The 24,648-nt window shown below is 36.3% G+C and overlaps 4 protein-coding genes across 5 annotated transcripts; all 4 read left to right on the forward strand.

The window, feature by feature from the left end:
• The first annotated feature begins 1,780 nt into the window (after nucleotides 1–1,780).
• On the forward strand, nucleotides 1,781–5,540 carry LOC109065588 (mitogen-activated protein kinase 11-like). Its single transcript, XM_042747862.1, has 10 exons — nucleotides 1,781–2,158; nucleotides 2,349–2,407; nucleotides 2,842–2,953; nucleotides 3,111–3,140; nucleotides 3,248–3,410; nucleotides 3,544–3,615; nucleotides 3,891–3,970; nucleotides 4,165–4,243; nucleotides 4,565–4,738; nucleotides 4,990–5,540. Exons 1-10 carry the CDS (start codon nucleotides 2,144–2,146, stop codon nucleotides 5,061–5,063), a joined length of 858 nt encoding a protein of 285 aa, XP_042603796.1. The 5' UTR covers nucleotides 1,781–2,143; the 3' UTR covers nucleotides 5,064–5,540.
• Nucleotides 5,541–6,899: 1,359 nt separating this feature from the next.
• Nucleotides 6,900–12,263, forward strand: LOC109065580 (mitogen-activated protein kinase 12-like). Its single transcript, XM_019082548.2, has 12 exons — nucleotides 6,900–7,317; nucleotides 8,267–8,396; nucleotides 8,575–8,633; nucleotides 8,815–8,926; nucleotides 9,029–9,058; nucleotides 9,301–9,348; nucleotides 9,465–9,579; nucleotides 10,890–10,961; nucleotides 11,229–11,308; nucleotides 11,426–11,504; nucleotides 11,583–11,756; nucleotides 11,918–12,263. Exons 1-12 carry the CDS (start codon nucleotides 7,007–7,009, stop codon nucleotides 11,992–11,994), a joined length of 1,287 nt encoding a protein of 428 aa, XP_018938093.2. The 5' UTR covers nucleotides 6,900–7,006; the 3' UTR covers nucleotides 11,995–12,263.
• A 3,358-nt stretch (nucleotides 12,264–15,621) lies between these two features.
• On the forward strand, nucleotides 15,622–16,894 carry LOC109069598 (hemagglutinin/amebocyte aggregation factor-like). Its single transcript, XM_042748134.1, has 5 exons — nucleotides 15,622–15,776; nucleotides 15,861–15,939; nucleotides 16,229–16,414; nucleotides 16,507–16,644; nucleotides 16,753–16,894. Exons 1-5 carry the CDS (start codon nucleotides 15,722–15,724, stop codon nucleotides 16,796–16,798), a joined length of 504 nt encoding a protein of 167 aa, XP_042604068.1. The 5' UTR covers nucleotides 15,622–15,721; the 3' UTR covers nucleotides 16,799–16,894.
• Nucleotides 16,895–20,999: 4,105 nt separating this feature from the next.
• On the forward strand, nucleotides 21,000–23,730 carry LOC109069609 (hemagglutinin/amebocyte aggregation factor-like). Of its 2 annotated transcripts, none has more exons than XM_042748150.1 (5): nucleotides 21,000–21,155; nucleotides 21,240–21,318; nucleotides 21,602–21,787; nucleotides 21,871–22,008; nucleotides 23,067–23,730. In XM_042748150.1, the coding sequence occupies exons 1-5, from the start codon at nucleotides 21,101–21,103 to the stop codon at nucleotides 23,089–23,091; spliced, it is 483 nt and encodes a 160-aa protein (XP_042604084.1). In that variant the 5' UTR covers nucleotides 21,000–21,100; the 3' UTR covers nucleotides 23,092–23,730. The 2 variants fall into 2 exon arrangements, with proteins under 2 accessions (XP_042604084.1, XP_042604076.1); XM_042748142.1 differs by lacking the exon at nucleotides 23,067–23,730 and adding an exon at nucleotides 22,408–22,559.
• Nucleotides 23,731–24,648: the final 918 nt, after the last annotated feature.

Here is a 24,648-nt window from a genome sequence, read left to right on the forward strand (position 1 = left end):
ATAATATCATAGTAAAATAACAGAAATTTTGTTTAATGTTGATTTCAGACAGCTATACATAGGTGGAAAAGCTGGATTGATACACTAGGATACTGCCACTGGACACTAGCAAACATTTTAAATGCCACGGCACAAGAGTACATCACAAAAATGCCGCAGGATAAAGAAATCACTGATATAGTGCGGATTGGCCTTTAACAAAATATGCTCTTCCTTCCGTCAGCCCACCCTGGCTGTGGACCGGTGGGCCATATGTGGAGTATGCAACTAGGCATCAAGATTTTCCAAAGGACCCAGGGAGCGTGCTATGTAGGAAACTGTTTAAGGAAGAACAGAACAGGTTTGGATGGATGGACACTTGCTGCCACGAGCTTCTGCCTTTCACCTGTCAGGTTAGTTTCTCGTCCAAGTTTAATGAAAACAGTTTTTGGATTGCATGCACTGTTGTGCATGTTTGATGTTCAATACTGTTTCAAGTCTGCAAGTGCCTTAAAAAAATCATGGAGCCAAAAAAAAATTATGTTCTATCATGTCTTATCAGGGATGAAACACTAGATGGAGCTGCCAAAAAAAATTATGTTCTATCATGTCTTATCAGGGTGATAAACATTTTTTACAAGTGTTATGTTTTGGTCGGTGTGGACCTGTACCGTTATCAGGGATGAAACACTAGATGGAGCTGTGTACAAGTTTGAGTCGGTTGCTGTATCAAAATCCAATTGTTTTAAAACAAGTCTTTCTTCTCTGAATTGTACAGCTAAAAGCTGCCTATGTATGAAATACATTTTAGATTCCACATGAAAATGTCAATCTTCTTTCTTTTTGAGTTTATACTGAGATGTCCAGTATGGCCAATACTTAAAGTAAATGTTATTTATGTGTGTCTATGAATGGTTTGAGGTTTAATATTAATTATTGATGGTCTTGTTTAATCTTTTTCATTTAAAATATTTAAAGGGGGCATAACACACACAGTTTCACCCAATCTCATGTTTATCTTGAGTACCTATAGAGTAGTACTACATCCTTCATATCTCCAAAAAGTATTTAGTTTTTCCGGGAGAAATGCCCATATAAGGAGTTCTACCCTCGTCATGAAGAGCCACTATTGAAAAAAGCTCTCCGAAACTTGTACGAACCAGGAAGTAAATTTTTTTTTGCACAGAAATAGTCCGTCATATGTCCAAATTGTTTTTTGAAACTTTGTCCATGCTCAGCATGAGAATCCAACTCTTAAACATTGTAAACAACTCTGAATGCATGAAACAGCAGTGTTCTCCCCCTTTAACTGCAGTCACATTTGAGTATCATGAATAATACATAATTACTAATTAATTCAAATAAGAAACACTTAATTGGTAGCAATTGTGCTCTATATATATAAATTAGTTGCATTACAAAGTGTAATTTGCTGCATTTGCTGTTTTAATAAATCCGCATTATTGTTTCATATTTAGTATTTTTCATATTTATTGTTTAATATTTTCATACAATTTTCATTCAGTGTTTTTCAGCATTCAGTCTATGTGAGTTTATACTGAGATGACTAATAAATAAAGCCAGTAAACGTTTGTTTGTTTGCAGTTTTTGTTTTGCATTCTGTTTTTTTTATTGCTTATTTTATGTAGTTTTATATTATTAATTTTATTAATTATTACTTTATCCACTGACTCAATTTCTTTTGCTTTTCCCACCTAATTTCTTAATTTGCCTTCTGAAACTCAACTGATATGACTCTAGAGCCTCTGAATGGTGAGTCAAATATCCCTTTTATGTATTTGATAATTACTCCTGAGTCTTGCACCCATATTAGATGTGATCCTCCAGAACGCAGAGATTTCATTCAGACAGTGTTTGATATGGTCCACTGCTGTGAAGAAGTGATACCATTTTGAACGGAAGGCCAAATTGAACAGGAACATACCAGTCCTGTAATCATGGCAAATGTCTGTAGTGTCAATGTCAGCAAAAACTTCAGTTTTGAGTTGGATCAAAAAATTCCAAACGTTTCTGTGTTTCCCTCTTTAGCTCAGCATATGATGTGCGCCTTCGTCAGAAAGTGGCTGTCAAGAAGCTCTCCAGGCCTTTCCAGTCCCTCATCCACAGCAGAAGAACGTACAGAGAACTGAGACTCCTCAAACACATGAAACATGAGAATGTAAGTCCCCCAAAAACACATGCAAACACATTGATGCAAGGGAGCAAACAAATGCCAAATGTCCACTCCTGCACCTAGATAACTCATACAACTGTTAGACAATCATCAGTCATCTGAACTGAGATTGTTAGATCTGTTCAAACAACAAAGTCTAGAGCCACTTAAGTCACTATTTTTTTCTGTAATCCAGGTTATCGGACTGCTGGACGTTTTCACTCCGGCAGCTTCTCTTGAAGAATTCAATGAGGTGTGAGTGTCTGCCCAGTGACTGAATCTTCATTTGAGACTGCATTAAATAGCTTTACAGATGTCTGTGAAACTTAAATGGCACTTTTGGTTTGATTAAACCCATCTGGACTTGCAGTCGACCAATTATCAAACAATATTTGTGGTTGCACTTTATTTTACAGTACATGTACTTATATGTACTTATAGTGTACTTACAGTGTATTTATCTAAGAACGTTCTGGTAATACAAGGTAACTACATGGGGTAGGGTTAGGTTTAGGGTTAGGTTCAGAGTTAGTACCTAGTTATTACATAGTTATTGTAATTACTAAAAATAAGTACATAGTATGTACATGAGGAACAGGACTGTAAAATAAAGTGCTACCATATTTGTTTTTATTTGCAAGTGTGTGATGATGATCGGATATAAGCTAAGACTGTCTCTGTCTTTCTAGTTATCTTGTGACCAACCTGATGGGAGCAGATCTCAACAACATTGTCAAATTTCAGAGACTTTCAGATGAACATGTACAATTCCTCATTTATCAGCTTCTCCGGGGCCTTAAGGTACATTTTCAGTTCTGTTTTTTTACAAACACACACAATAGGACACAAACAGATGTTAGAATCAGTTTGTGCAAGCTGTTTTTAGTGTCTCTATGTCTTTTTTACTCTGTCCTACAGTTTTTTTCATGGCTTAATTTTTTTTTTCTTTTACAAACAGTACATCCATTCAGCTGGGCTGATCCACAGAGTGAGTGCTCCTTCTCAGTTTTTGTTTAGTGTCCACTTTACAGGCCACAAGAGTCTTTTTCCTTTTAACCCTCTTTACAAAAGACTATGCTACATCATATAATGCAGGACTTAAAGCCAAGCAATGTTGCGGTGAATGAAGATTGTGAACTCAGGATCCTGGATTTTGGATTAGCGAGGCAGACAGATGATGAGATGACGGGATACGTAGCAACGCGTTGGTACCGAGCACCTGAGATCATGCTCAACTGGATGCATTACAACCAGACAGGTAAAACAAGCTTCACCTAAAAAGTCTAAATCTCATCATGCACCTTAAATTCTTGTGTTTTTAGATAGATAGATCATCTGTCTTTATGTTCTGTGCAATTGGTTGATCAAATACGATTAAACCTGTTTTACAGTGGATATCTGGTCGGTTGGATGCATCATGGGTGAACTTCTGAAGGGGAAGGTTTTGTTTCCTGGCAACGATTGTATCCTTCCTTCATAAAAGCCACTTAAACCTGCTCTTAGTGTGCTTATGTGTGGTTTTTGAGTGAGTCTTGCTTCCTGTAAGGCAGGTGATGAAAGCACAGCCTAAATGGTTTGAATTTAATTATAGTAACTGAATGTAAGGAACTAGAAATCAGTTTCCAAAGATGGAGGCATCAGATGCCTATCTCTCTATGCCAGGCTTTCTTATACTTTCAGCTGAATATTCTAAGCTCTCTTGAGGGGATCTGTATAATCTTTAACATAATTTGTTCAGATATAGATCAGCTAAAGAGAATCATGGAGGTTGTAGGCACTCCCACGCCTGATGTTTTGAAGAAGATATCCTCCGAACATGTGAGAAGATACCAACTGTTCAGTTATTGGTTTAATATATTAATTCTGACAATGTTACTATACTACAATAGTACATGGTAATAAATACTAACATTAATGGATGCTAGATGGATGATGGATTAATGGATGATAGACTGACTGAAAATCAAACCATAGGTTTTTTTTGTTGTTGTTTTTTTTTACTATGCATCTAGGCTCAGAAGTACATACAGTCTCTTCCACACATGCCTCAGCAGGACCTGGCAAAGATATTTAGAGGAGCAAATCCACTGGGTAAGACTAAAGGCCTGCTTGCATTAAAATCGATAATTATATTAGCACCCACACACCGTATTAATGCGAGCTACATTTATGCCATCTTTGAATGCTCAAGCTCTTTAAAGACTGGTGGATTCTGATTGGCTGTCAGTGTTTTTAGCGTTCATCAGCAGGGAAAAAAACATTCTAAAAGTTCCAATGATACCATTCTTTGTATCATTATTGCTCTAGTTATGGAATGACTTTTAAAACTTAGTTATCTTTATTGTTATCATCCTTGCTGTATTTATCAATATCAAACAATATCCTAACCCCATACTCCCTCTTTGACTTTAGCGGTTGATCTGTTAAAAAAAATGCTAGTATTAGACTGTGATGGGAGGATTTCAGCCAGTGAAGCTCTGTGCCATCCATACTTTTCCCAATACCACGATCCTGAAGATGAACCGGAGGCGCCTCCATATGATCAGACCCCCGAGAGCAAGGATCGCACACTGGAGGAGTGGAAGGGTGAGAAGGACTCTTCTGTTAAATGTTGTAAACTTATACTAAAACACCACCACGCTGAAGCTATTTTTGTTCATTCAGAAAATCATTGTGAACATAATCTGGCAAATTGATACACTGTAATATAAAATTAACTATTTCATATTTTTCTCACACTCTGTCACTCTTTATTGATTTGTATTTAACTTTATTAACTAATATTTTGAAATTGTACAGTGACTATGGAAACTCACTCTCTCTTTCTCCCTCTACAGAGCTGGTGTTTGAGGAAGTAAGCAATTTTAAAGATCCTCCCAATAAACCTGAAAGTCTTCAGGCTGAACAATAAAACTGAGCGTAACTACAATCCAAGAAGATGCCGCCCTTGCAACTGTCTGTATTTCAAACATACAAACTACAGGACTGTTGGACATACTGTATGAACAGCTTGCAGTCCAACCAGAGACAATGACTATGTATTTCCAAGGCATGACACCCTTCCTGTATGTGGGTGTGTGTTCATACACACTTAATTAACAGCAAAACACGACCAGTATTGTTTGAACATAGACACAATGTATTAATATTACAAGGTGCATGTTGTGTGTGTATGTATGCAGAGCTGTGTGTTTTGAGTGTTTTTTTATATTTGATGTGAGACAGATGAAGCAGGGTATGGTGTCTTTCATATGAGACCAAAACAAACTAAGCAGGAGGAGGAGAAACATATGTTTACAGTGTTGGACATGGAGTGGAATGTGTGTCTTAAACAGTTCATATATGCATCAATGTACAAAAGTGTCTGCATAAAACTGAATCAGTTACATAATCTGTCTTTACTCGTTTTGCATCTGCAAGGCTATCTGAATATAACATACCTCAAATGCATCATGTGTGTTCGCATGGAATCACACCTCAGGTGGAAATGAAGTGATTAATAGTTGTTTAGTTACAGAAAACAGATGGTGGTGAGAGAACTCATCCCAGCTACAAATACCGTCTTGGTTGAAATAAAGGTTAACTGTTAGTTTATGCTGCACTACAACAGTGCCGGATAATTCAACATATGCTGGATATGTTTTTCTTTTCTCAGGTTATTTAAGGGACCAGTATGTGGTTTTAATGTCATTTATTGTAATACATAAATTTCCACGTCCATTTCTATAGTACAAGTCAGTTGTCATTTGTTAATATCCTTATCTATCACAAAACCTGTTAAGTAAATCTGGGTCATAATTCACCCTAAAATTAAAAATAAATAAAAATGGTATCTTGCATTAAAAAAGAAACTTTTAGGTCCATTATGATTGTTTGCATTATGACATTATTTTCATTAAAATTAAGCAAATTTCTTTTGATTTTCTTTATGATAAAATGCAAATAAATAAATAACAATAATAATAATAAATAAGTGAGTGAGTGATTGAGTAATTACACATTTCCCGTACTGCCTTTAATTTATACAAGTGTCAAATATATACGATTTTAAGGAATATAAAAAAATAAGAATTTATGAAAATAATGTCAACGTCAAAGAGAAAATATCTTGAAATGACCTTGGATTTTGGTCAACAATCCTGATTTTCTTCATGTAAAATATAATATTTTTTTTTTTGAGAAAGCAATTTCAATTCAGTCTTCTGAATGTTTCTTCTGTCTAGTGAATTAATTATACAACATGTAAAATGTATTTGGGCAACAGCAGCAGAATGAATGTGTGTGAGTGAAACTGCATTTCAGAAGCGGTAGTGTCACAATTATTTCTCAATATATGTTTTGGAAGATCCTGAATGACTGCTTTGATGTCACGAAACTAGTCAGCATCCTCTGAAGCTGAATGGGGAAAATGGGTTTGGTTTCTCACATTTACACTTTATGTAAATGAACGTCACTGCCCTGCTTTCAGTCCAGTACAGTGCTAAACATATATTAACCACTTGCTACAAACCAGCTGTCACTTCTCTGATGTTGTTCAGATGTACTGGTTATGTTGCCTAAGCACTTAGCCCTTATGTATCTGCACCCTCCTTCTGGGCTTATGCATGCCTTTTAACAAAGATAAAAACTGCCTTCAGCTGTTTCGGTGGGAGTGGATAGGTCTTTCTCCTTTTGTGAGTCAGCCAGTGTCCACTTAGCATATGTATCCACGACCCCCTCACCATCTCTTTTAATAAAACCAACCCTTTTCCCGAAACCCAACATGTTAAGTATTTTAAAACTAGAAGAAGGAGTCAATTAAATCTCATTTACAGATCCGATAACATTCTGAAAAGGCTGCTTTACGATGATCAAATGTTTACTCCAGCGAGACTCCCGTGCGTAACTGGAAACTTTGAACCGCCCCCAAATCTACCGGCGCTCTCCAAGTTGCGCTACGTCTGCGCTCGTTCTCTGAGAGTTTCTTTATCAAAATATCCGATAAACAATGAGAACGTAAAAAGGATAGTTACATTTGAGAGACATTACTTTCAACACTCTCTGAGGATGTCGCTCCGAACCAGGGCAGGATTTTGTCGTCAGGAGATAAACAGAACCGTTTGGGACGTGCCGGAGAGATACAGAGATCTCCTTCAGATAGGAACCGGAGCATACGGAACGGTTTGGTAAGTGCATTATTAGTATTTTAAAGTTCATACTTTTTTAGCGTTTCCCAATTATTTTGTTACTTTCAGGGGATCTACTTTTAAAAACAATTTCTGTTCCGTAGTTGTCGGAATTTAGTGCAAAATTCGTCTTACACAATGCAGCGTTCATATTAATATTTTTGTGGTATAGCCCACATGGTGTATATAAATGTGCTGTACATTTGTTAGAAATAGCGGTACTTAAGTTCGAGCGGCGTACTGTTGCTATGGTTACCGCTGACGAACGCAAGTTCTGTTCGCGAGAGTCTATTTAGTGCTAAATTCCAAAGTTAACTTTAGTGGCTGCTGAAACGTTGTCTTCACAGCATTTCAACTGCTTCAGCTTTTGTTTAATTCAGTTAAAATTAGTTTGCATGCTGAGACAAAGCAACAGTCTACTGGCTCTGTGAGATCAGTAGATAAGGAGGATATTTCTCAAGGAAGCTGTGCAATGCTCAATGATCACTGTTAGATTTGCCTTCTTTTTTAAAATTGTATCATACACTTCCATCATGGCTTATCTGGGTGAAACTGTGAAACCTCTGTAAACTTTTCTTCCTTTGCAAGACAAGAGGTCACCTAACAAAGCCTCCCTGCTGATGCCATTGTCTGCGTTTAACAAGCAGAAGCTGCCGAATTAAAGACATTATGTTGGTCTTCAGCAAGCTTTCCACTTTAATAGATTTTTCACTTGTCCAAATTGCTCAAGTTTCAGATTGAGTAATGAACCTATTGCACATTAAGCTACGTCCACGACCTCTTTCCTAACCACATCGTCATGTCCAGACGTGGAGGTAGAAAAATGCAATCAACATGCAGTGACTATGCAGTGTTCACGGATGGTGGACTTCAACCTTCTAATGGTCTTGTAGGTGGTTATAAAGACAAATGTCAAGCATTGATCATACTCTTCTCAATATATCCAAAGTTCAGCCATTGACCGTAAGACAGGAGTGCGGGTGGCCATCAAGAAGCTCCACCGGCCGTTCCAGTCCAGACTGTTCGCCAAGCGTGCTTACAGAGAGCTGCGACTGCTCAAGCACATGAAACACGAGAATGTATGTTACCAACATCTACATTTACCATTTACATTATTAAAGAACTGTGTGTCATTAATTAATAATCTCATAAGGTTGCTTTTTGACCTTGTTCACCTCTCTGTAAGAAGTCTGGCATGTATTTATTTTATTAATGTTTTTCATGCACCCTAATATCTAATTCTAACCAACTGTGCAGGTTATTGGACTGCTGGACGTCTTTACCTCGGAAATCTTGTTGGACAGATTTCAGGATTTGTGAGTCAATTCTTTCAGTTCTAATGCTATTAAAAAGCTACAAATCTAGATTTTGTTGTCAACACATAAACTACCATTAAAAATATTAACTAGCATTATGTAATTCAGATCATTAGCAATTGTTCAAAGTTCTGTCAGATCAACAATGAAACAGCAGTTAACGTCTTTTTTTCTCTCTCAGTTACCTGGTGATGCCATTTATGGGCACTGATTTGGGAAAGCTGATGAAGATGGAGAGATTATCGGAGGACAGGGTGCAGTATTTGGTCTATCAGATACTGAGGGGTCTGAAGGTTAGGCACAGATACACACACAATCACATTTGTGAAACATTATGTCCTTCTTTATAGCTTTGTGGTATCTATAAATCTCTCGCTCTTGCTCTTTTTCCACAGTACATTCATTCATCCGGAATCATTCACAGGGTAAGTGACCTCAGAGAGTTTAAATAGATGCACAGAGGGGGTTGGGTGACCACTTCATTCAACCCCAATGTTCATTCATTCTCTGTCCATCTCTTCTCTTTTATCATGTCTGAGAAAATGTATGAAGGCGTGCATTATTGTTTCTTTAAAAAACAGGCTAAGTAGGAGCATTTTTACTACCTTAGATGCATATGTATTAGTTGTGTTTACAGTAAATGTCTACTTTGGTTGTCTTTCTTCAGGATCTCAAACCAGGAAATCTGGCAGTGAACCAGGACTGTGAATTGAAGGTATTAAACCAGCTTGGTCTGCAGCGCAATTTAAATGAATGTCTACATCAACTTTCCTAAATAGCAGGAGTTTCAAAAATCTTGACAAGTGTAAAAACTGCAAATTTTGTGTGCAGATCTTGGACTTTGGACTTGCACGTCAGGCAGATTCAGAGATGACAGGTTATGTTGTGACCCGCTGGTACAGAGCACCGGAGGTTATCCTCAACTGGATGCACTACTCACAAACAGGTGAGATACACTACCTATAGAGACTTGTGCAAATAAATACAGCGATTACATCGACTAACCACTAGATGTCCCTCTAGGACATAGGACGTAAAGGGGCACCAAGTTACAACACACACACTAAATATTTTTGCTTTGCACCATGAAACTGAATTGTAACATAGCTCTACAAATAAACTAAACATTTATGGAAGCCTCCAACCAGAAGTAATGTTTTAAATAAAATCCAGATTGATCGCAGATTGAATGAATTGCATCATTCATTCATTCATTCATTTATTTATTTATTTATGCATTTAGCAGACGCTTTTATCCAAAGCGACTAACAGTGCATTCAGGCTAACATTTTTTTTCCTAATATTTTTTTTACCTAGCATCAATAAACTCATTTTACCCGACAGACTTCAATGCTTTCGACGTGCATGATATAATGCTGACATTTACATTCATTTACATTTTAAGAGAGAGAACATTATGTGAATAAATTACTTTGTTAGCGGCTCTTCAGCACGAGCCCAACCTAAACAGTGCAACTCTGTATGCATTGTTTTGCATGTCAAATAAAATCAATCATAATAAATAAATTTGGTCACACTTTATTTTAAGGACCAATTCTCACTATTAACTAACTGTTAACTATGATTTTAAACTCTTCATTTGCCTCTTAATAATAGTTAATAAGGTAGTTTTTAAGTTAGTTATGTGGTAGGGTTAAAGGATCTAAAATGTGTTCATGCAGAATAAAGCATTATTATTATTATTATTATTATTAGTAGTAGTAGTATTAAGCATAATATATATTAAGTACTAATAAACAGACAATATGTTAGTAATATGCATCATAATAAGCAACTAGTTAAAAATGAAAATGGTTCCTTAAAATAAAGTGTTACCATAACTTTTTAAAAATAAATTTTTCCATATTTTTTTATGCATCAGTGTTTATTTATCCTATAACATACCTATTATGTGATTCATGGTTAAGTAGTATTATTTTTCAAAAGAAATGTATTTTTACCATTAGCTATGAGAGACAAAAGAAGTTAGAATCAATGAAAAACTGAAATTCACAGCAGAATAACTTCTGCCTTCAAATTTAAAGGCTGCTTTTTGGATCACTGAGGGTTAATGTCATATTATGCAACTATACATTACTATATTCTGCCTTAAGAACAAATGGTGCAACCAAATTTGCCAAGTTAGTTACATCTAATTGTTACTAAGCATCTAGTGTGAATTTTACATTTCAATTTAAGAAAGAACTTATAACCAGCTGCTTTAACAACTGATGTGATTATTATTTTCTGTTTTAGTTGATATCTGGTCAGTGGGCTGCATCATGGCGGAGATGTTGCTTGGAAAGCCACTTTTTAAAGGAAATGACCGTATCTTTTTTTGCAAAGTCACTGAATTTCAGGAGACCTGCTTTCACATGTTCTAGTGACTATGATGATTAGTTGACTGATTTAATTTAATGGAAAAATAATATGTTGTTCTTTGCTTGAGTAATTAACTGTAGCTATCACTGCACATTTGAAAACCAATCAACTGAACTGACTTTACTACAATCCACAGTAGAGACTTAACAGATGATGTCTGTGTTAACTGTACTGCCTCTATTGTATCATTGAGTCCTTGACATAGACTTGTAGATCTGGACCAGCTGAGAGAGATCATGAAAATCACAGGAACGCCATCACCGGATTTCATCATGAAGCTACAGAGCCAAGATGTGAGTGTATTACAGATAATAAGAAACACTGGGAAGATTCATTAATTGCATGCACACACATGCAGACATGCAATTGCACAACTGATGCATGTGTGTTTTCTGCATCCACCAAAACAGGCGAAAAACTACATCAGAGGTCTACCTAAAGTACCAAAGAAAGACTTAAACACTATTTTCTTTAAAGCCAGTTCAGAAGGTAAGCCCTTTTTCTTTTGCTACACTGCTAGGGTAAATTTTAAGAGTTATTCGTGTCTAATGAGTGTCTTTTTTTCAGCGGTGAGCGCTCTGGAGCGGATGCTGGTTCTGGATCCAGAAAAACGTGTGAGTGCTGCAGAGGCGCTTGAGCTCCCGCTGTTTACAGAGTTCAGAGAACCTGAGGAAGAGACGGAGGCCCTGCCTTATGATCACTCTATGGACAACACAGAAATGCCTCTCGATCAGTGGAAACGTATGCGATAACATCTTAATAGTTAAATGATAAAATAAGAGAATTGCTAGGTTTTATTTCTATGGCTTGAGGTAAAGAATGAATAATGTAGGAGAGAGATGAGAAACACATGAAGACTCCTTGGTTCTGATTCATTGTCATTTCTGTCTCTTACTTTGCAGGACACACTTTTACAGAGATCCTGTCATTCCAGCCACCCGTTACAGAAATCAGAGACTCCAAAGAAACATCCCTCTGAGTGAACACATATGCATAAATGCATGTGAAAAAAAATGTAATGAATGTAAACTATATGACTTTGTAAGTAAATGTAAGAATTTGTCACAATGTTGTTCAGTTATAAGGTTCCAGATTATTGTACAGTTATGTGCATTCTCTTAATTAGATGACTTGAATATGCAAAATCTGTTTTACCTGCAATCAAAACCATTTTATTTGAATGCTAGTTTTAATTATTTCAGCGTGCCAGTAGGCTTATGTTTTATATACTTTACTGATCAGTTCAAATTATTCTTCCTTTGAATTGGTTCTCTTTAAAATACAAATATTGTGTAATCCCATGCATGTATGCTATCTGTAATCAGATGCACATTTAAAACTGGAATATAATTTAATTTCAGTCACATGTGTTTCATAAACACATAATACTTTCTGGATAAATTTAATTATTCCAGTTGCTGTGAGAAAAGGCTATAAATGATCCTCCACCTTAAAAGCCTAGCCGGTGTTGTGCCCAATTCTGACCCCCTACTAGATTATTACCCCCCTAGTATTGGTAGGTTTAGGAGTAGGTTTGGGGGAGGGGTTAGGATTAGGCAATCAGGTAGCGATTTGAACGAGGGAGGTAATAATTTGGCAGGGGGTCAAAATTTGGCACAATACCGGGACTACTTCTTTATGTTTACAGACCTGACGTAATGACGCAGCGGCATGCTCAAATTGTCCGTGAATTCCTACCAGTACCACTCAAAAAAAATAATAAAATAAAAAATAAAATAAAAAACATTATTATAAGCTAACTGATGTGAATCGGGCTAAAGTAAGGTGATAGTTTTGAACACTGGCTGGTTATATACTTGCTCAAATATTGATTTCAGATCATTTTTAACCAAACAAAAGTAACGATTAGACAGAAGCTGCGATTGTCACGTGTATCTTTCACAGTGAAGCATGGTTCTGTGATCAGCAGTAAATCTCCATCCGAAGGCCAAAGGGCGCGCTCGCGCTGAAACTCCAAATACTCCTCGCAGAAGAAACCCAAGAAATGCCTATCTCTGCAGCTGAATAAACAGAAGATTTAACTGCTTTCATTAATTCAACGTGATTAATACACACGACTACGACAAGTATATAATAATGCAATGCTAATAGCCTTTATCACTGCTTAGAATAATATGAAATATCAGTGGTTGTGTGCCTTAAGAAGCCACATAATGTCACAGAAGGATTTATTTCAAACACTCGACTGACGTTATGAAGTGAGTTTAGAGTAAAAACCATAGGTAAAAACATGTTATTAAATGTGGTATTTTCACGTGCTTTCATATGGAGCAGCATTTACTACACATAGCCGTAGTTCACCGACAAGATATGCATACAGCTTTAATAATAGTGATGTTCGGTTCTTGAACGAGCCGTTCTTTTGAACCGGTTCACAAATCGAACTGAATCGAACTTTAGTTCCGCGTTGATGACGCAGGATGCACAGCCGAAGTAGCACAACTCAAAAAGAACCGATTGAGCCGGTTCAACCAACTGTCGAAGTTTGCCGAGGATTACCGAGGACTCAACAAGAACCGAATGAGCCGTGGCCGAAGATTCTGATGAGCGAGATGACGATACTGCGTGTGCAAGCCCGAGGGCGTACTGGAAACATGCTTATTATCACTGTTAATTTACATTTTTTCTGTCGAGTGATGTAAATAAATTTTACAATAGTTTATTGTGCATGCATATTATATTTAAAGTTGCTTAAGCGAAATCGAGGAGTTTATAAGACTGGTTTATTCATTCTTTATACTGTAGACATGTAAAACATATTCGCGTTTGTGCATTAATGTCTGAAATGTGTGCAGTAGGTGTGAAACTTTTTGAAACCTTATCCAAGTTAGCAGTGACGTGCACAGACATTTTGAGGGGCAGGGGCTCAAGTGGAAAAAAGGGCACTTCTCATATTTATTTCAATTTATTTCTAAACAAAACGTTAAATATATTAACACAACTCTGACTTACCAATTTATTTTAATTCCCCACACTCACCCAATTGTTTCATGTTGTTTCATTTTTCAACAGATGTCTACAAAATAATCAGTTCACAGTGTTGTATAATTACATTACTGCACACACACACACACACACACACACACACACACGCACACACACGCACACACACACACACACACACACACACACACACACACACACAAACTGATGGTGACAAGAACTTTGTTTCACATTTGAGGGAGGGTTGGTAAAATCTATCAGCATACAACATACTAATAGAATGGATAGTTATTAGATGAGGAGCCGGAGATCAAAATTATGAAGTTATTCTTTAAGGCAGGACACTTCATGTAGTACTGTTCAATTTTGAGATTTTGGTCTATTTTGCTTTCATGTCTTCTTTTGCTCTAATGGAAAGGACATTTCCAAAATACACAATTCAAGGGAAAAGTCTCTTGATGTAAGTTAATAACTAATAACTGGGGAAGTTCTGTGGTGATAGGCTTTAGTTATTTTGTTTACCCTATTCATCTGCAATGCCATGTGTCATATGTATACAAATTAGCGCATTATACTTAACGCCTGATTTGCATATCAATGTGGCGATTCTGATGACGTTATTAATTTTACTGTATTTACTATATTTGCCTTTTGGATAATTAGCAGTAAATTCGAGGTACAGGTAGCTTAGTCTGTTGTTCATCACCACTCACCTCCACACCAAGACAAACACAACTGGACAGGGAGGGAGGGTTCACTTCTGCGGCTCTCTGTCTGTCTGTGATGTGCCGATCAATGTGTGCTACACTGCTGTGCTGCACGGAGACACGGAGGGGAGAAAGGCATCGGAACTCAACAGAGTCTCAACATTTCCCGCCCCGTGACCAGATATTTAGTTTTTTTATTTGTTTGAACAAGAAAGCTGTGCGCAAACAGAAACACACACATATATACATATATTAATTTATAAAAAAAAAAAGAAAAAAAAAAAAAAGAAAAAAGGGCACTTTCTCTCGAGGAAGAAAAAGGCAGGTGCTCAAGCACCCTTTGATGTCTATGTGTGCACGTGCCTGCAAGTTAGGCTAGTCAATATCGGTCAGTCAGTCGTATCTGACATAAAGGATTAGCGAATGAAACTGTGACCACAAACACCATTAACTTAAGTGAATTATATGGTAAAAATCAGCAATATGCTTTCACACAAATAACTTTATTTTTTTAAATGTTTCAGTAGGCTATGTGTTGACACAAACGACTTATTTTAATTTTTCATTGATAAAACATTGCACTGAGTTGTTAGAAAAGAAATGTAGAGATGTTATTGCTTGATGACGTCAGGAACCGATGAATTGGCTTTTTGAACCAGTTCAATGAGCCGATCTGTCCGAAAATAACCGGTTCGCGGAAATGAATCGGACTTTGCGTCACTATTTCATAATTTTCACGATTTCTTTGATTTCATAATCGATTATGAACGCGATTTTGCGTAGCTTGTCAGTGACCTACAGCTCTGTGTAGTAAATGCTGCTCCATCTGAAAGCATGTGCTGGAGATTTACTAATCACAGAACCAGCTTTATTGATGGGATGCGCTTGACAATCACATTCGATTAATCGTGCAGCACTACTGGATGGTAGAAATCAGTTCCACCTGTTCAAACGTGATTAGATCCCACGTATGTGATCATAAGGACTGAGGTCTTTATAAAAACTGCACCTTGTCTTGTAATTTTACACAACACCATGGAGAGAGCTGCTTTATTTCTACTGCTGACGGGTATCGTGGCCAGTGGACAAGGTGGGAAACTTCATGAAACACTGTTTGTTTTTACGAATTAATAGAACTGCTTGTTAAGTGTTCAGTCTAAACAAAATCCCACAGAGTTTCACTGGGAAAGCGACTATGACCAGTCTCTAGAGTTTAAGTGCCCTGCAGGACAGTCGATATCCCACATAAAGATGTGAGTAAAAAGTAGATTGTACTTGTGTAAAGGTATAGATACTGTTAATGTTACTAAAATAAGTTAAGTCATGGGTCAATTAAGTACATGAAAATAAAGATGTGGTTTACAATTAAAATGAAAGCTGTTGGCCATAAAACATGCATAGACTCAATATTCGATTTCAAGTTAACTTAAATATACATTCTCAAAACTAATACTATTGTAATGAAATGGAACATGTATTTAGAACATCAAGTTGAAAATTCAACTGCTTCTTACTGTTTCCTTGCATAATGAATAAACCAAGCCAACATGGTAACCCTAATGAAGACCTGACGTGGGACTTTGGCTGTAAAGACGCCTCTGATTCTGGTGTGGACTGTTTCTTGTCACCTAACGTCAATGAATTTAACCAAACATTCACCTACGAGTGTCCACCAAACCACATCATCGCAGGAATGAGCACCTACCACAGCAAGAACGAGGACAGGCGGTGAGCTCTGACTTTTGGAGTGAATTTGAGGTCACCAGAGCTGAAGTCAATATCAGGTGTGGGTTGTGGTTTTTTTTTTTTTTTTTTCACAGCTGGCAGATTTACTGCTGTAGAAGTAACAGCCGCTGTACTGCTAACTGTGAGTGGACTCCTGACATGAATGGGATTGAGTTCAACTTACCAAACCAGAAGTACCTGGTGGGTGCTAAAAGCTTCCATGAAAAACCAGAGTAAGTACAGCTCTCCAAATGGTTTTTAAACATGAATTCTGTAAACTGATGGATATGCAAATGTGAAACTGCGTGTTTCAGTACTAATGTCTGTTTTAATGTTTTCAGAGACTGGCGCTGGAAGTACAAGCATTGCAGCATAGAACAATGCTGAGACTATCAAATCCAAATAATCCCGAATCTGAAACGAGATGGAAATGTTATTTTTGGCCCAAGAATTGAATAAATTCAGTAGGTCTGAGAATGCAAATGTGTACATGCGAGTGTCATTAAGTATATTAAAGCAACTAGTGGAAACAAAATCAGTTCTTTTTGCAATGGACTTTTCACACTTCTGACTTTCTCAGCAGCAGAAGTCATAGTTTGGTAAGCTTCTAGGGCATTGAAACCAAATTCAAGGTTATTTGGGCTAGAAGTGGGTTACACCTAGCCGGACTATCGGGTATATAGTTAACAGACGTTGAGATGACTGCTATTGCTTGTTGGGATGGATCACGTAACTTCCAGGAACAGAGCTGGACAACACTGCTCTTAACAAGTGTATCGACTCCATAGGTAAGGGACCAAATATTCATTTTTAAAGAGAATCCATCTGAAAATGTCAGCCATGTGACTTCTGCACTTTTTTTTTTTTTTTTTTTTTTTTTTTTTTTTAAAATGAGGTACCAGGTATGGCAGACTCCCTTGGTCTGTGCATGATAAAATAAGTATAACGTTAAAGTAGTATAGTAGTAATCAAATAATTGAAGTAACTGTGAACATGTCAAATATTCTTCCATTAATTCACAAATCATGCTGATGACATTTTTAAGTTCATGTACATTTGTTAAACGTTTCACTGATTATTTTGCTGAAAAAATAATGAAAAATGTAGTAAATAAGATGAAAAGATTAAAATAAACACACTTCCTAAAGACCGTGCCAGAAGGATGCTGGACAGGTAAAGCCTACAAAATGTGCAACAAATCAAACATTGGTGTCAATACTCGGGTTACAATGCAGATCAGAAATATTAAAATTCCTTTAGTGGTCAATTTTAAAATATCAAACTTTGTCCGCAATTAACCACCTCAGTCTGTATATTCTAGGGTTTTTAAATTCCTCATGTCCAAATTCAACATGAAGGGGGGTGGTCTGCTGCAGAAAGAGGCATTTGAATAGACTGCATTGTTCTCAGTCATTCGAGGTATGTGTATAAAACACAACATTTACCAGAGAGCTTTTTTTTTTTTTTTTTTTTTTTTTTTTTTAAACCAACTGAATGGTGATACTCTCATTTTTAAGTTGGCATCCAAGCAAAAGAGAATGACTCCCTGTCACAATTAGTGTAATTAAAGTAAAAAATAGTTTTTTTTTTTTTTTTTTTTTTTTTTTTTTTGGCAGATGCCAACGCTATCTCACGACCAATTTGTACGTATTTTACGAGGTGGCTAATTCGTACGAATTTGTACGACCTCACTCGTACGATTTTATACGATTTGCCTAGACCCCAGTGACGGGTAGGTTTAGGGGCGGGGTTTGGTGTAGGTAATTCGTACAAATTCATACGAATGTGCAACTCGTAAAATACGTACGATTTGACAAATCGTATGAATTTGTACGAGTGTGGTCGTACGAATTAGCCACCTCGTAAAATATGTACGAATTGCCGTGAGATCAGATGCTGTGAACAACTTTCCGGTAGCAACAGAGTTGGACTTGAAGAATGCAGCATTTTAAACAAGAAATAATACCAATAATTAAGTTCACTGGTCATTTTATTTGTTAAAATAAGTAAACCAACAAAAGGGTTAATTTATTTATCCGTAGTGTTAAGTGTGATAACATGCTCTTGATTTGTATTAGATTTTCTCTTTTAATGACTTAAGTTATTTAAAATATTTTTTTGTAATTTTTATTATCTTAAGTTGTTAATAATTCCTGTTTTTTTGTTTTTAAAATCACAATTTATATTAAGTGTATTATAAAATTTATAATTTGTCATTATTTTGTATTTTTATTGTTTTGTATTGTCTTAAGTTGTCTAAGTTGTTAATTTAGATTCTTAATAAAAGCTGTATATTTAATTTGTTTGGATGGATTGCCATTTCGTTGTCTATTAGGTGTGTGTGTGTATATACGTAGGCATTCATTATAGCTGTCTATTTGATGACTAGTCTATTCTTAGGCTATGGTTAAACGTCTATTAAATTTTCACTGACAGCCCAAATTTAGCCTTGTTTTAGCCTAGATGTCTGGGCTGTGGGCCTGGATGAATCTCTCCACTCGCATGTGCTTTTAAATATACATTGTTCTTTTACGAATTGGCTCTGCTCTCGCTCAGATTGCGTGTACAGTCAAACATTGTCCTCACATCACTGAAGACCAGAAGATCTTTTTTTTTTTTTTTTTTTTCTAATTCAGGTGAAGAGTAGGCTTTTCTCACTAAATGGAGCTGATAATAGTCAGCCTTCTCTAGTTATTTATTTTAGTTAAGTAATTAAGTTGTAAATGCATTTATAAAATTTTTATTTGGTGCATCTGTATTTCGTGGTTTTGTAGTTATAGCCTACAATAAAGTGTCAACCAGATTCCAGAAATAGCCTAATCACTGAGGGTGCTTCTGAAATTAGTGAGGGTGCTCTAGTCTTAAAAGGATCCTATGACGTTGCTAAAAATAACTTTATTTTGGTGTAATGCAATGTGTTTATGCTGTTTAAGGTAAAAAAAAAAAAAAAAACATTTTCCATATAATGTACATTATTGTTGCTCCTCTATGCCCCGCCTTTCTGAAACACATCCATTTATACAAAGCTCATTGGTCTGAAAAAGCGAGGTATATGCTGACTGGCCAGCTATCCAGTGCATTGTGATTGGCTGAATGCCTCAAGCATGTGACGGAAACGTTACGCCCCTTAACATACTGTAATGCCATCTCCCAGCACGATGAGACAAAACCAATCAAACCCATTCAAACGAGGCATTTGTTGCATCCAGTGGGGACATAATTACCGATTATAATGACTTATACTGTCTTTTTATGCACTGTGTATCGTGCCACGTAAACATAAAACCATGTCCGCATTTGTGATCTGAGAAACGACAAACAACAAGTGCTACTCTACACTGCTCAAAACTTGCATTTGAATCATCAGTGGCAAATTAGTTAAATATAAAAAAATTTACTTACAGGCTGCGAGTCAGAAGCGCCAGACTGTCCTTGCAAAGTTGGAACTGCCCACTTTATAGAAATAGCCTTTTTACACAGACGTATTGTAGACACATCTGTATATTTGGGTTGAACTGTTCTGGAACAGTGTTGTAAATACAACTTAACCACTGGTTATGTACTTTTCAAATATTGATTTCAGATCATTTTTAACCAAAAAAAGTTACTGACTGCAGCTTTAAGAAGTGAAGAAAGTAAGAGTATGTTCATGAAAAAAGGCATCAAAGATTTTTTGAGCATAAATGGCAGAGAAGTTTGTGCTTTATATCTGTAAAACGACACTGATGGCAAAAAAAAAAAAAAAAAATTTAAACAACTTAAACTTCTGCCTAAAATTTAAGTCTTATCATTTTTAGCACAGCAGGTCTGTTCCAGAGAAATCACAGGGAGGGAAGAGCTGCACGATTAATCAAAATTAAATCACAAAGGCGATAAATCGCTTTTAAATAGAAGCTGCGATTTTCGTGTATCTTTCAGTGAAGCACGGTTCTGTGATCAGCAGTAAATCTCCATCCGAAGGCCAGAGGGCGCTCTCGCGCTGAAACTCCAAATACTCCTCGCAGAAGAAACCCAGGAAATGCCAATTGCTGCAGCTGAATAAACAGAAGATTTAACTGCTTTCATTAATTCAACGTGACTAATAAACACACGACTATGACAATATATGGTTTATCTGAGTTCGTCTTATTTTTGTATTAAAGTATATAATAATACAATGCTAATCGACATAGCCTTTATCACTGCTTAGAATAATATGAAATATGTTGCGTGCCTTATTCTATTCTCACAGAAAGATTTATTTCAAACACTCGACTGACGTTATGAAGTTAGTTTGGAGTAAAAACATGTAATTAAATGTGGTATTTTCACGTGCTTTCAGATGGAGCAGCATTTACTACACAGAGCCGTAGTACACTGACAAGCTACAGCTTTCATAATCGCAGAACGATTTCTTTGATTTCATAAGCGATTATGAACGCGATTTTGCGTAGCTTGTCAGTGATCTACAGTAGTAAATGCTGCTCCATCTGAAAGCATGTGCTGGAGATTTACTAATCACAGAACCAGCTTTATTGACGAGATGTGCTTGACAATCACATTCGATTAATCGTGCAGCACTACTGGATGGTAGAAATCAGTTCCACCTGTTCAAACATGATAAGATCCCACGTATGTGACCATAAGGACTGAGGTCTTTATAAAAACTGCACGTTTCTCTCAAGTTGTCTTGTAATTTCACACAACACCATGGGGAGAGCTGCTTTATTTCTACTGCTGACGGGTATTGTGGCCAGTGGACAAGGTGGGAAACTTAATGAAACACTGTTTGTTTTTATGAATTAATAGAACTGCTTGTTAAGTATTCAGTCTAAACAAAATCCCACAGAGTTTCACTGGGAAAGCGACTATGACCAGTCTCTAGAGTTTAAGTGCTCTGCAGGACAGTCGATATCCCACATAAAGATGTGAGTAAAAAGCAGATTGTACTTCTGTGAAGGTATAGATCCTGTTAATGTTACTGAAGTAAAAGTTAATGTCATTGGTCAACGTAATATACAAAAATGATGCATTTTATGATAAAACGAAAGCTATTGGCCATAAAACATGCATGGAGTCAATATTCCACTTTCAAAGGAACTTTAAGCGTTCTCAAAAATACTACAGTAACGAAATGGAAGGCACGTTCAGAACATCAAGTTGAAAATTCAACTGCTTCTTACTGTTTCCTTGCATAATGAATAAACCAAGCCAACATGGTAACCCTAATGAAGACCTGACGTGGGAGTTCAGCTGTAAAGACACCTTTGATACTAGTGTAGATTGTTTCTTGTCACCTAACATCAATGAATTGAACCAAACGTTCACCTACGAGTGTCCACAGCACCACATCATCACAGGAATGAGCACCTACCACAGCAAGAACGAGGACAGGCGGTGAGCTCTGACTTTTGGAGTGATTTTGATGTGACTTTACCTGAGCTGAAGTCAATACCAGGTTTTTTTTTTTTTCTTCACAGCTGGCAGTTTTACTGCTGCAGAAGTAACAGCCGCTGTACTGCTAACTGTGAGTGGACTCCTGACATGAATGGGATTGAGTTCAACTTACCAAACCAGAAGTACCTGGTGGGTGCTGAAAGCTTCCATGAAAAACCAGAGTAAGTACCGCTCTCCAAATGATTTAAACGAATTCTGTAAACTGAGGGATAATGGTGACTTTTATTGGGTAAATATACCTTGCAAGCTTCATACAACCCTGAAGGGGTTTGTTTTGAGAATGATCGGCTGCCTGCTTATTTCAGGGCAGCTTATCAAATATATGGTTATGGTCAATTATACAGTAACATTTGACTATGGAATGCTAAAAAGTTACCAGGAATTATTACAGAGCTGCATAATGAAGATCATTTCAAACTACAAGCAGCAGATTTGTAACGTTTTAAACTTTACTATTCTCTTGAATATTGTCAATTTGAATATTGATAATGGTTTTTAAAACGGTGAATGCAAAGTGAAACTGCATATTTTATTACTAATGTCTGTTTTAATGTTTTCAGAGACTGGGGCTGGAAGTACAAGCATTGCAGTATAGAACAATGCTGAGACTCTCAAATGCAAATAAGCTTGAATCTGAAAAACAAGATGGATTTTTTTTTTTTTTCTTTGGGGCCCAAGAATTAATAAATTTCAGTAGGTCTGAGAATGCAAATGTGTATGCGAGTGTCATGAAATATTGAAGCCATTAGTGGAAAATCAGTACTTTTGTAATGGACCTCTTTCACGTTTCTGGGTTTCTCAGCAGCAGAAGTCATAGTTGGGTGAACTTCTAGAGAAGTTAGTGGGAGACCACCACATGTTTTTTGCATCCCCATTTGCTCAATGGCAAAAAACTCAATGATGTTTTCATAGCTCTAAAAAAAAAATATGGAAAGAATGATAACCGCAGTCAGCAGAGAAAACAATGTCGAGTTTACGGTCACTCCAATGGACGCTGTATTAGAAACACCCATGAAGTTAACTTTGTAATTATTTACTACATTTCTCTTTACAAGTTATATTTTCAGCAAAATAATCATAGAAAAAGTCTAAATGTACATGAATTTCCAAATGTCATGATTTCTGATTCTTCAATGGAAGAAAATCTGACATGTGCACAAGGAGTTCACATGGTCACAATTATTTGATTACTAAAAATTTTTTTTTTTTTCATGCACAGGGAGTCTGCCAGACCTGATACCTAATCTAAAAATGATGGGAGTGCAGCAGTCACATGGCCAACATTATAAGACGGATTATTTTTAAAATGTATATTTGGTCCCTTACCTATGAAGTTGATGCGCTTGTTAAGAGCAGTGTTGTCCAAATCTGTTCCTGGAAGCAAACAAAAAGAACATTTTCAATGTCCATAACTCGTAAAATTCTGAAATGCTATGGTACCAGTAATAACAGCAGTCTCATGGCAATTCATAACTATTTTATGCTCACTTTATTCTAAAAATTGTACGTTTAGTAACTCAAGAAGTAATACACAACCATAATCAAACACAGATTCACCACCGTAAAGAATACAAATCTGTTGCTGAATCTCATCTATTCCAGTTCTTTGCTTCACCTACAATATCATGTAGCACGCTATGCAATCAGAACTTACCTGATGAAATGGTTTCTCCCGTGGATCCAGAGAACTCTGATCCAGACGCACTGATGGAAGACTCACAGGAGTGAGCATTAAATGCTTTGTGTTCTGGAAAAAAAAATTAAAATACTCAAGCATTTTTACAATACACTGAAATGTTTATTAATGTGTTCAGTCACAGTGTAATACTAAGACATGCATTAACTCATGAAAGAGAAATTGTTTCAATAAAGCTATAAAAATAGTTCCTGCACTACTGTATTTTTTTGTACACATAAATATATAGCCATACATGATCCATGCATATATTATATTGAAAAAATATAAGCACTAATTTCCCATATATGGAAATGTATTATTGTTTCATAAGGGTATGGTTACATTTCAAGTACTGTCGACTTACATATAAAAAAAACTGCACATTAAAGTAAAAAAGGACGCCACCTGAGACGTCTCAGGAAACGCCTGCGTTCTAAAGTGTTTTTTCTCCCTTCATATGTTCCTAATATTTTATCTTGCATGATGAATTATGTGAATCAAGAGTGCCACTATGATAACATATTTAATAAAAAGAAAAGGGGGGCGGGGTCGTTGTGCAGAACGCAAGTGTTTACATATCCTCGAGTTATGATTGCCATCATTAGATTGACATTTAGGACCCCAATTAATTTCTGCAGTTCAAATAATCCTTACCCAATTTTGGAGTCGTTATGCTTGTTTAAAGTTACGCTTGTAACGCCAGTCAAAGATGTACAGGTGTGCGCCAGTCACCATAACAAACGCGTCCATCACATCACGTGATGCAGCCAGTGCAGTAATTCGTGCTTTTAAGGAAAAATAAAAAATAAAATAAAAAATCGTGCAACAACGACACCAGTAACATTATTATTGTTGTTATTATTATATTATTAAAAATATTTTAAATGATAATGTATTATTATTATTGTTGTTGTTGTTACACTTTGTGCCTTTAAAGTACGAATTAGGAATGTATTATTAATACTATTAAATAAAAAAAGGACAATATTTACAAAATGACTCAAACAATGAAACAATTGTTGCAATAAAGGAAATGCTTTCCACAATCTTGTACAAAGTAGTAGGCTTTGAATATATTTATATATATATATATATATATATATATATATATATACACACACAC

Source organism: Cyprinus carpio, chromosome A4 (assembly GCF_018340385.1).
Source record: "Cyprinus carpio isolate SPL01 chromosome A4, ASM1834038v1, whole genome shotgun sequence".
NCBI lineage: Eukaryota > Metazoa > Chordata > Actinopteri > Cypriniformes > Cyprinidae > Cyprinus > Cyprinus carpio.